This window comes from Salmo salar, chromosome 10, assembly GCF_965601325.2.
Source record: "Salmo salar chromosome 10, fSalSal1, whole genome shotgun sequence".
Taxonomy (NCBI): domain Eukaryota; kingdom Metazoa; phylum Chordata; class Actinopteri; order Salmoniformes; family Salmonidae; genus Salmo; species Salmo salar.
Window position 1 is genome coordinate 52,233,100 of NC_138300.1, and position 12,584 is coordinate 52,245,683.

General features: G+C 44.6%; 1 protein-coding gene across 2 annotated transcripts in view; it reads right to left on the reverse strand.

Annotated features, from left to right (window-relative positions):
* Positions 1 to 26: 26 nt before the first annotated feature.
* ano8b (anoctamin 8b) overlaps positions 27 to 12,584 on the reverse strand; it is a 96,734-nt gene continuing 84,176 nt past the window's right edge. Inside the window, exons 17-18 of one of the 2 annotated variants that reach the window (XM_014123576.3) lie at positions 7,588 to 7,698; positions 27 to 7,184 (exon numbers count right to left, since the gene is read on the reverse strand). In XM_014123576.3, the coding sequence (XP_013979051.1) occupies positions 6,489 to 7,184; positions 7,588 to 7,698 (807 nt within the window). In that variant the 3' untranslated portion in view covers positions 27 to 6,488. Of the gene's footprint in view, positions 7,185 to 7,379; positions 7,699 to 12,584 lie in introns of both variants that reach the window. The other variant, XR_014379041.1, reaches the window with a different exon arrangement.

The following is a 12,584-nucleotide window of genomic DNA, read 5'->3' on the forward strand; positions in this document are numbered from 1 at the left end:
TTGTGTGTGTAAACAATAATAACACATTTCAATTTAAAATTGTTTTATTATCTATATTTCAGATCTTACAAAAATATGACAAAATAAATTAAAAGAAATAAATAATCCCATTTCCCAGTATCATATTTTTCTTGAAAAGAAAACTTTTTTTTGTACAGTGGTACATTGGAAGAGCACATGATGTCTGGTCAGTTAGTGAGGCTGTTATGAAGATTTTTTATTTAGTTAGGACGGTATAAAGGGAAGGGTTCTACATACTGGTAGTAGGTGTACAGTACATCTCACCTCATCCACTTTTTACTGTCCAGTTCAACGATGAGGCTACAGTTACCCCTCCCCCATCAGGCTATCCCATCAAACCAATACTGTAAAGTAACACTGCTTTAGAGACTGAATTTAGACAACTGTCCCAAACAATGTTTCATTAACAAAATTCCCTCTGCTCTCGTCTCACAACCATTCTAAGCATTTGTAACTAAGCAGTGCAGTGATAGAACATCAAAAGGTAAAGTCGTTCAGAGCACTTCCTTACAGTTTGAAATTACATAGTTCCATTGATACTGACATGAGCCGTTTCTCTACTTCAAAGTAGCTCTGTCTGATAAAACCTAACCATAAGGGATAACGTGTCGAGTGAGACCAAAGGTCATGCACCATGATGGCCGCTGACCCAACAAAGGCTGCATCTCAATAGTCTTACTAACGCGGTCTTAGCTCTTTGTCTCCTTTCCTTCATCTGCACTGATCTGAAAAAGGAAGGACAGGTCAGAGCAAGATGTTAGTTGCCTGCTGGGAATTTGCTTTCACATGCTCAGTTCTTTTTGATCAGAGATGGGGAAATAGGAAGCCGAACAGAACTATTAAGTTGTTAACCTGTATCAAAGGTGAAACAAACCCAGAAACCAAGCCAGTGTGTTCCAGAGGCACAGCAGGCAGGTGTACCGTGGATGATTGTTACTGACAATGGCCTACGACAGATCATCTAATCAAACACTTGTCTGACAGCATCTGCTTCACTACAGTAAATGAGAAATGTCTCAATCGTGTCTCTCATCCGTGGCCTAGTTATTTGGCATTATTCACAAATTAATGATGATGATGACGATATTAACCAAATGGTTTCCTTATAATTACTTAATTGGCTGTAGAGGGAGGAGGAAATGTGATGATGAGATCAAACGTTACTCACTCCCACACAAACTGCTATTTCTCTTTCCTTATTGCCTTGAAGTGCCTTTTCAGCTCAAATCCCATGTAACTACTTCTTCTACCACAACTAGTTCAGTCAGTCAGAGCTGTAACTACCACAACTAGTTCAGTCATTCAGAGCTGTAACTACCACAACTAGTTCAGTCAGCCAGAGATGTAACTACCACAACTAGTTAAGTCAGCCAGAGCTGTAACTACCACAACTAGTTCAGTCAGTCAGAGCTGTAACTACCACAACTAGTTCAGTCAGTCAGAGCTGTAACTACCACAACTAGTTCAGTCAGTCAGAGCTGTAACTACCACAACTAGTTCAGTCAGTCAGAGCTGTAACTACCACAACTAGTTCAGTCAGTCAGAGCTGTAACTACCACAACTAGTTCAGTCAGAGCTGTAACTACCACAACTAGTTCAGTCAGAGATGTAACTACCATAACTAGTTCAGTCAGTCAGAGCTGTAACTACCACAACTAGTTCAGTCAGTTAGAGATGTAACTACCACAACTAGTTCAGTCAGTCAGAGCTGTAACTACCACAACTAGTTAAGCCAGAGATGTAACTACCACAACTAGTTAAGTCAGTCAGATATGTAACTACCACAACTAGTCCAGTCAGTCAGAGCTGTAACTACCACAACTAGTTCAGTCAGTCAGAGCTGTAACTACCACAACTAGTTCAGTCAGAGCTGTAACTACCACAACTAGTTCAATCAGTCAGAGCTGTAACTACCATAACTAGTTTAGTCAGAGCTGTAACTACCACAACTAGTTCAGTCAGAGATGTAACTACCACAACTAGTTCAGTCAGTCAGAGCTGTAACTACCACAACTAGTTCAGTCAGTCAGAGCTGTAACTACCACAACTAGTTCAGTCAGTCAGAGATGTAACTACCACAACTAGTTAAGCCAGAGATGTAACTACCACAACTAGTTAAGTCAGTCAGAGATGTAACTACCACAACTAGTTCAGTCAGTCAGAGATGTAACTACCACAACTAGTTAAGCCAGAGATGTAACTACCACAACTAGTTAAGTCAGTCAGAGATGTAACTACCACAACTAGTTCAGTCAGTCAGAGATGTAACTACCACAACTAGTTAAGTCTGTCAGAGCTTTAACTACCACAACTAGTTAAGTCAGTCAGAGATGTAACTACCACAACTAGTTAAGTCAGAGATGTAACTACCACAACTAGTTAAGCCAGTCAGAGATGTAACTACCACAACTAGTTAAGTCAGCCAGAGCTGTAACTACCACAACTAGTTCAGTCAGTCAGAGCTGTAACTACCACAAATAGTTAAGTCAGTCAGAGATGTAACTACCACAACTAGTTCCGTCAGTCAGAGCTGTAACTACCACAACTAGTTCAGTCAGTCAGAGCTGTAACTACCACAACTAGTTCAGCCAGTCAGAGATGTAATTACCACAACTAGTTCAGTCAGTCAGAGATGTAACTACCACAACTAGTTCAGTCAGTCAGAGCTGTAACTACCACAACTAGTTCAGTCAGTCAGAGCTGTAACTACCACAACTAGTTCAGTCAGTCAGAGCTGTAACTACCACAACTAGTTCAGTCAGTCAGAGCTGTAACTACCACAACTAGTTCAGTCAGTCAGAGCTGTAACTACCACAACTAGTTCAGTCAGTCAGAGCTGTAACTACCACAACTAGTTCAGTCAGTCAGAGCTGTAACTACCACAACTAGTTCAGTCAGCCAGAGCTCAATACTTATTGTTGCCACTATGTTCATGAAAATGCTATATTCAGTCTCAATGCAGAAGCATGAACCATGCCATTATGTTGTAGCTTGAAGTACATTAAAGATAGGCAATCCATGCAAAATGAAAGAAGGTTATGTATGTTTTAGGCCAAAATGCATATTTGACAGGCATTTTAGTTAACTTCATCTCATATTTAAAGCACAGAGAGAAATGATCAGAGATGAAGAGAATATAGTACCAGGGGAGATTCCTAAGATTAAGCTTCCTATTTCAGACAGGAGGTGTGTGTGTTTCAGCCCAGATGGAGTGATGGGATGTTCCCTATTGATACCCACACTAAGAATCCAGGTCAGCTGGAGACCCTATTGGGTGGTGGAACGCATTCTGAAGAGGTGGAGTACTAAGAGATCCTATTGGTGGAACGCAGCCTGAAGAGGTGGAGTACTAAGAGATCCTATTGGTGGAACGCAGCCTGAAGAGGTGGAGTACTAAGAGATCCTATTGGTGGAACGCAGCCTGAAGAGGTGGCGTACTAAGAGATCCTATTGGGTGGTGGAACGCAGTCTGAACGGTGGAGTACTAAGAGATCCTATTGGTGGAACGCAGTCTGAACGGTGGAGTACTAACAGATCCTATTGGGTGGTGGAACGCAGTCTGAAGAGGTGGAGTACTAAGAGATCCTATTGGTGGAACGCAGTCTGAAGAGGTGGAGTACTAAGAGATCCTATTGGTGGAACGCAGTCTGAAGAGGTGGAGTACTAAGAGATGCTATTGGTGGAACGCAGTCTGAAGAGGTGGAGTACTAAGAGATGCTATTGGTGGAACGCAGCCTGAAGAGGTGGAGTACTAACAGATCCTATTGGTGGAACGCAGTCTGAACGGTGGAGTACTAAGAGATCCTATTGGTGGAACGCAGTCTGAACGGTGGAGTACTAAGAGATCCTATTGGTGGAACGCAGCCTGAAGAGGTGGAGTACTAAGAGATCCTATTGGTGGAACGCAGTCTGAACGGTGGAGTACTAACAGATCCTATTGGTGGAACGCAGTCTGAAGAGGTGGAGTACTAAGAGATCCTATTGGTAGAACGCAGTCTGAAGAGGTGGAGTACTAAGAGATCCTATTGGTGGAACGCAGCCTGAAGAGGTGGAGTACTAACAGATCCTATTGGTGGAACGCAGCCTGAAGAGGTGGAGTACTAACAGATCCTATTGGTGGAACGCAGTCTGAAGAGGTGGAGTACTAAGAGATCCTATTGGTGGAACGCAGTCTGAAGAGGTGGAGTACTAACAGATCCTATTGGTGGAACGCAGTCTGAACGGTGGAGTACTAACAGATCCTATTGGTAGAACGCAGTCTGAACGGTGGAGTACTAACAGATCCTATTGGTGGAACGCAGTCTGAACGGTGGAGTACTAAGAAATCCTATTGGTGGAACGCAGTCTGAACGGTGGAGTACTAAGAGATCCTATTGGTGGAACGCAGTCTGAACGGTGGAGTACTAAGAGATCCTATTGGTGGAACGCAGTCTGAACGGTGGAGTACTAAGAGATCCTATTGGTGGAACGCAGTCTGAACGGTGGAGTACTAAAGGCATGGACCAGTAAAAGACTAGTGTTGTGTCTGTGCCACTGTCCCTCTAACACTGTATTATTGCAAAGATCTTAGCCAGAAAGGATGGAGTGGTGGTGCATAGTTCATCTTTCTGTCTCTAACGCTGTGCTGAATCTCACTTGCTGTGGAGCACCATGGTTCTTCTTTTCAATGAAGACTGGGATTTAATATGAGTTCATAAGCATAGATGTAACATCAGATTAACGTCCCCAAATCCTAACGTTAGCAATAGGGGTGGGAAACGCAAAACTGACCTTGGATTAGTATCCAGGGGCAACTTCATCCTACTCTAAGTTAGATGTATAAAACGCTCTCTTGTACTCTGGCACCATCCTCTGGCCACATTATAGAAAATAAAATGGTTGAATAATCCCTTTGGATTTGCTTACAAAAGGAATTTAGAAATCTGTCATCTCTATGCTATCACTGCCAGTGTAGTCAGAAAGGTGATGCTTTGGCAACGAATCCCATTGGAAATAAATAGAATAAACAATATAAAATACATATCAGCTCTCAAATGAATGATGGGGACCAGCAGCCACCTGGGATTTAGGAACTAGGGATGTCGGATGAAATGACAACAGCATCTACAGTACAAGATACTAGCAATAATAAAATCCAAGGTTTGTAGTATGTTATGTTATGTTATGTTATGAGGCAGACCGGTATAGTTCTTCCTTCCACCTGCAGTCAGAACAGGCTCTGCTGTCTCAGTGCAGAACGTCAGGGTTTAGTGCAAATCTTCTCTCTTTCTATGTCTAGTCTACTCACTAATCTAGTCAGATCTGTGTGCTGAAATGGAAAGCCATTAGTATACTGTGTAGAATGTCTCTCTGCAGGCTTGAATGGAGAGAGATTAGAATGGCACACAGTAAACTACAGGAACCCAGACTTTCCATGATACATACCGTGTACTGTATAATCCACATCAACATCCTGTGGTATCAGTCAAAACAACTCTTTCATTCTCTTTCATTCTCTCTCTCTCTCTCTCTCTCTCTCATACTGCTGCAAGACAGAGCCTGTCTTTTATCAAATGATTTTCATCTCTGCCTTTCACAACGTCAAACACAACATCCTGTTTCCCACACACTGTGTCAGACATACACTTCAGATATTGCCGTTGTTTTCATGGGATGTACTGTATATACAAAACTCATGACTGCTCACGTATGCCTTCAGATGGGAGTGTGGGTGAAAAACAAAGAACTGGACGTATTTTGCAGTACTGCTCAGATTTGAAACACAGATTTGATATTGCTCGGCTAGCACCGCCGGTTCGTATAAGTAGAAAAGCCGATCGGCCGTCACAGTTAAAAATGAGTCTGATATCAGGCCACCATTGTGTGGTGACTGTGAAAGGTCTCATTATGCTTTTGATTCACACACACCAATCCATTTTTTTCTTCTGACCTCGAAACCAGGATGTTATGTTTCAGTGGCAAGATGGCCGCCAGGATGCTTACAATTTTCAGAATAGAATAAATCAAGAAACACTGCTCTCCCTTTTTTTGAAAATGCTCGGAAAGCATCAGAAATGCAGCTCATGCATTTCTATATGTATTGCAGAAAAAAGGGGATTATGTTTGTGTGTGTGTGTGTGTGTGTGTGTGTGTGTGTGTGTGTGTGTGTGTGTGTGTGTGTGTGTGTGTGTGTGTGTGTGTGTGTGTGTGTGTGTGTGTGTGTGTGTGGCCACGGGTAAAAGGGTGGGTTATGTCTTCACCATTAAGCCTGAAAGTCTCTCAGCAACAGCAACAATGCAGACCCACACATCCCATCATCATTACCATTAGTCCCCCTCCCAGCCCCCAGGCAGCATCTACATACAAAACCTCAGATCCAGACAGCACGGAGAGAGGCTTGACCTTTTCTCCCCATACGTTTCTCCTTCTAGTAGATATATTAAGCTAAGTTCTCACAGCAGTTTGTCATCTCCCTATCCAAAGAGAGCCTAGACTTTAGGGTCTGAGGAGTCTGTGTGGTGTCCGTTCTCCCCCTCATCCCCTCCAGGCGAGGGGATCTCATCCGGCACCCCATTCAGGTCAGACTTGGTGAGCTGTTTGTCAGATCCCTGGGAACCCTCCCCTGGTCGGGGTAACTGGGACCCATTCACACAGGAGCCCCCCTCTGACTTCCCAAAGTTAAACAGTTTCCCAGGGTTGAACGATTTGCTCGGCGACTGAGACCGCTCCTGGTTACCGCCGGGGGCGGTCACGGTCGTCGTGGTATTCGTTGCCGTGGCTGCAGCGGCAGCAGCCGCTTCCTTCTTATTCTCAGGCGACTTGAGGAACTTGAAGCTGAGGAACCCGGGGAGCTTGGGTTCATTTCCGGTGGGAGACTGAGGGGAGCGCGCGCTGCCGGAGGAGAACTTGCTCTGTAAGGGGGTGATCAGTTTGAGCTTCATCACGTTGTTGTTGGCCAGGAGGGAGCTAGGCCTCTTGGGCTTGTCCCCACCTCCACCCCCTCCAGAGCGGGACTTCCCCCCGTGGCTCTTGTCGTGGTGGTGGTCTCCCCCGGAGGAGTCCTTTCCCTCATCTCTCTCCCTCTCCCTGCGAGCCTGGTGCTCCGTCTGCCTCTGCCTCTCCTCCTCCTCTCTCTTCCTCCTCTGTAGCTGTTGATAGTGCTGCTGCGCCTGCCGCTCGTGCTTCTGTTGGGAGATTAACAACCGCTACAACAACTCACGCAATCACAGTCTGACAAACATGTGCACACTCTGAACTGTGAAACTATCTGGCCATGATGGTCATATTCAATCTTAACCTCTACCAGGTACAGCCAGAAGAGGATAGCCCTCTGAGCCGGTTTCCTCTCTAGGTTTCTTCCTCCTGGAGAGTTTTCCTACCCAATCTGCTTCTGCTTCTGCTTGCTCTTTGAGGTCTAGGCCAGCTTACTGTTTCACTTTGGGTTACTGGGTCACTTTGTAACAACTGGTGATGTAAAAAGGTTTTTATAAATCAATTTGATTGATTATTGCTTGATTGATAGAATGAATTGCTCACAACACCAATGTGATTCAGGCATTGACCAAATAAGCCATTATAACAATTTACCTTAAAAGCCTCCCTGCGTTGGTACTCCAGTTTGGCCATCTCCTCCCCCACCCAGCTGGGGATGTCTGGGATTGCTACGTGAATGATGTACTTCAGCAGGATGGCAAAGTGCTGTGAGAGAGAGACAGAAAGAGAGATGGGAGGGAGAGAGAGAGAGAAAAAGGGGGAAAGAGAGAGAGAGGGGGGGAGGAGAGAGGAGATATACAGTATATATAGCACATACTGAGTATACAAAACATGGATCTTTCCATGATATAGACTGAGCAGGTGAATCCAGGTGAAAGCTATGATCCCTTATTTATGTCACTTGTTAAATCCACTTCAATCAGTGTAGATGAAGGTGACGAGACAGGTTAAAGAAGGATGTTTAAGTCTTGAGACAATTGAGACATGGATTGTGTATGTGTGCCATTAAAACATGGGCAAGACAAAATATTTAAGTGCCTTTGAACGGGGTATGGTAGTAGGTGCCAGGCTCACCGGTTTGTATCAAGAACTGCAATGCTGCTGGGTTTTTCACGCTCAACAGTTTCCCATGTGTATCAAGAATGGTCCACCACACAAAGGACATCCAACCAACTTGACACAACTGTGGGAAGCATTGGAGTTAACATGAGCCAGCATCCCTGTGGAACGCTTTTGACATCTTGTCGAGTCCATGCACCGACGAACTGAGGCTGTTCTGTTGGGAAAAGCGGGGGGTGCAACTCAATATTAGGTGTTCTTAATGTTTGGTATACTCAGTGCATATGTAACCGGTGTGAAATGGCTAGCTAGTTAGCGGTACCCGCTAGTAGCGTTTCAATCGGTGACGTCACTCGCTCTGAGACCTTTAGGTAACGATGCTTCGAGGGTGACTGTTATCGATGTGTGCAGAAGGTTCCTGGTTCAAGCCCAGGATGGAGCGGGGAGAGGGACGGAAGCTACACTGTTACATATATAAACTCAACAAAAAAACAAATGTCCTCACACTGTCAACTGCGTTTATTTTCAGCAAACTTAACGTGTAAATATTTGTATGAACATAAGATTCAACAACTGAGACATAAACTGAACAAGTTCCACAGACATGTGACTAACAGAAATTGAATAATGTGTCCCTGAACAAAGGGGGGGTCAAAATCAAAAGTAACAGTCAGTATCTGGTGTGGCCACCAGCTGCATGAAGTACTGCAGTGCATCTCCTCCTTATGGACTGCACCAGATTTGCCAGTTCTTGCTGTGAGATGTTACCCCACTCTTCCACCAAGTCACCTGCAAGTTCCTGGACATTTCTGGGGGGAATGGCCCTAGCCCTCACCCTCTGATCCAACACGTCACAGACGTGCTCAATGGGATTGAGATCCGGACTCATCGCTGGCCATGGCAGAACATTGACATTCCTGTCTTGCATGAAATCACGCACAGAACGAGCAGTATGGCTGGTGGCATTGTCATGCTGGAGGGTCATGTCAGGATGACCCTGCAGGAAGGGTACCACATGAGGGAGGAGGATGTCTTCCTTGTAACGCACAACATCCTTGCAGCATGCCTAAGGCACGTTCCCGCAGATGAGCAGGGACCCTGGGCATCTTTCTTTTGGTGTTTTTCAAAGTCAGTAGAAAGGCCTCTTAGTGTCCTAAGTTTTCATAACTGTGACCTTAATTGCCTACCGTCTGTAAGCTGTTAGTGTCTTAACGACTGTTTCACAGGTGCATGTTCATTAATTGTTTATGGTTCATTGAACAAGCATGGGAAATAGTGTTTAAACCCTTTACAATGAAGATCTGTGAAGTTATTTGGATTTTTACGAATTATCTTTGAAAGACAAGGTACTGAAAAAGGGACGTTTCTTTTTTTGCTGAGGTTATATACTGTGTAAAACGTTAAAGCATCGAAAATAAATGTCTGCTCTCTCTAGTGCGTGGTCTTCTTTGAATCAGTGACTTTGAATCAGTGACTTTGAATCAGTTTTCTTTGAATCAGTGACTTTGAATCAGTTTTCTTTGAATCAGTGATAGGCCTACTGCACTCTGACCTATGCTGTCCATGAAGCAAGAGGACACAACAACAGCTGTGACCTGTTTACTGGCTGCATTGCTGTGCTGTGTTGATTTAGTATGTTGAGCCCCCCCCCCCCCTTACACCCCACCCACCGGTAGTGTGACGGAGTGTCCAGAGATTGTGTAACACTTGACCTTTCCTACAGGTATGTACAGTGACTGGCTGAGACTAGGGTTCACGTCACTCACCACCCATCTTATCAACACCCACAGATATACCCAGGAGTGAAGCACCACATAGAAAACGTCATCGTCTTTACTGCTATGGGCACTTAGTTGTAGAGCTGAAAGCCACCTCAGAAAAGGATACTGTCATGACGTTGGCCTGTGGGTAAGGTTTATGACCGCCCCATGAATACCTTTTTCCCTTCCCCTCTCTTTCTGACCCTACTGAAGGACTGCTGTCCTGAAGGACTGCTGTCCTGTTAAATATAGAGAGTCTGGGAACATCAAACAAATGGGGAAAGGAACCATATTTTGGTAATAAAACCAGTTGGAAATATGCTTTGGAACGTAATGAGTATGGATGTCAGTTCGGTTGTCATCTGAGACATTATGACTGATGACAGGACGACATAAACTGTACCTGGGAAAGTATACACCCTCTAGTTATCAGAGTCACATGGAATTGTTATGCAATTGAAATGTTTGATATTGAAATTGTTTGTTAGGAGATTAAATGTAGTTTTAGCTTCCAAATGAGAGAATTGGGTTTTCATAAGGAAAGTGCCCTGCTTGATCAGTGGCCCACCCCTGTGAAGAGACAGGGGTTATAAACGATGAAACACATCCTTCCCCCTCTCTACTATATAAGCCTTTGACGAAAAGATAACCACATGTTCCAGTACGTGAGGTCTGCAGCCTCTACGTTAGAAGGACACACGTCAAGTACAGAACTAAGCCAACCTCGGCGTGAGCTTTGGTGGCGAATGGTATGAACTTTGAGCTTATTCACTACAGAAGTGATACTTCCTAGCCGTTGAGTTAGCAGCGGCCGCTGTAGACGGGGGCTAGGAAAGGACGGACGACGGATCCAGTCTAACAGACAGACGAAGATACCACCACGTATCCAATTTACCACCAGAGACATTCTTCCGAGGACAGGAAGATCTGTTGGCCAACCCGGCCAGCATCTACGACCAATCTACCGAAGCGCAGCTCAGAGTAAATATTTATTGCATTTTCCTTTTCCAAATGGGCGGTAATTTAGAATGCATAAGATAATGTATTTACGATAGCATAGCTGCTGTTTCTTTGTTCCTAAGTCTTCCCGCTCTTTCATTCAAGCCCAACCCCCTTTCCTTTGTGTAACCAGCCATCATGTATGACATCATTTGTATTCGGTGTATTTGTAATTCTGTGTGATTAGTTTAGGTATTTAGTAAATAAATAATTAAACCCAATTTTGTATTGCTGATTCAACTTGTTAGCCAGGGTTCGTGAAGATAGCCAAGAATTTACAACTTTCATTATGAGACTGAAAATAAGATAAGGGTTAATATTGACTGCTATCGATGTAAAATAAGACTAAGTATTTTAAGAGTTTATTCGGAAGATAACGGCTCTATAAACGTTCTTCCGTGGTGCCCCGACTTTCTAGTTAATTACATTTACATGATTAGCTTAATCAGGTAATATTAATTACAGAGAAAGGATTTTATAGGTTAGCATGTCATATCACTTAATCCGGCATAGCCAAAGACACAACAATACATTTCATTGAGGTAGCTGTAGTTGGCTTCAATATAGTCTTTCATAGACACACCTGCTGCTGGCTGGTAAGCAAGACTATCCCTTCTCTGGGATAAAAAAATTATATATACTGCTCAAAAAAATAAAGGGAACACTTAAACAACACATCCTAGATCTGAATGAAATAAATAATCTTATTAAATACTTTTTTCTTTACATAGTTGAATGTGCTGACAACAAAATCACACAAAAATAATCATTGGAAATCCAATTTATCAACCCATGGAGGTCTGGATTTGGAGTCACACTCAAAATTAAAGTGGAAAACCACACTACAGGCTGATCCAACTTTGATGTAATGTCCTTAAAACAAGTCAAAATGAGGCTCAGTAGTGTGTGTGGCCTCCACGTGCCTGTATAACCTCCCTACAACGCCTGGGCATGCTCCTGATGAGGTGGCGGATGGTCTCCTGAGGGATCTCCTCCCAGACCTGGACTAAAGCATCCGCCAACTCCTGGACAGTCTGTGGTGCAACGTGGCGTTGGTGGATGGAGCGAGACATGATGCCCCAGATGTGCTCAATTGGATTCAGGTCTGGGGAACGGGCGGGCCAGTCCATAGCATCAATGCCTTCCTCTTGCAGGAACTGCTGACACACTCCAGCCACATGAGGTCTAGCATTGTCTTGCATTAGGAGGAACCCAGGGCCAACCGCACCAGCATATGGTCTCACAAGGGGTCTGAGGATCTCATCTCGGTACCTAATGGCAGTCAGGCTACCTCTGGCGAGCACATGGAGGGCTGTGCCGCCCCCCAAAGAAATGCCACCCCACACCATGACTGACCCACCGCCAAGCTGGTCATGCTGGAGGATGTTGCAGGCAGCAGAACGTTCTCCACGGCGTCTCCAGACTCTGTCACGTCTGTCACGTGCTCAGTGTGAACCTGCTTTCATCTGTGAAGAGCACAGGGCACCAGTGGCGAATTTACCAATCTTGGTGTTCTCTGGCAAATGCCAAACGTCCTGCACGGTGTTGGGCTGTAAGCACAACCCCCACCTGTGTACGTCGGGCCCTCATACCACCCTCATGGAGTCTGTTTCTGTCCGTTTGAGCAGACACATGCACATTTGTGACCTGCTGGAGGTCATTTTGCAGGGCTCTGGCAGTGCTTCTCCTGCTCCTCCTTGCACAAAGGCGGAGGTAGCGGTCCTGCTACTGGGTTGTTGCCCTCCTACGGCCTCCTCCACGTCTCCTGATGTA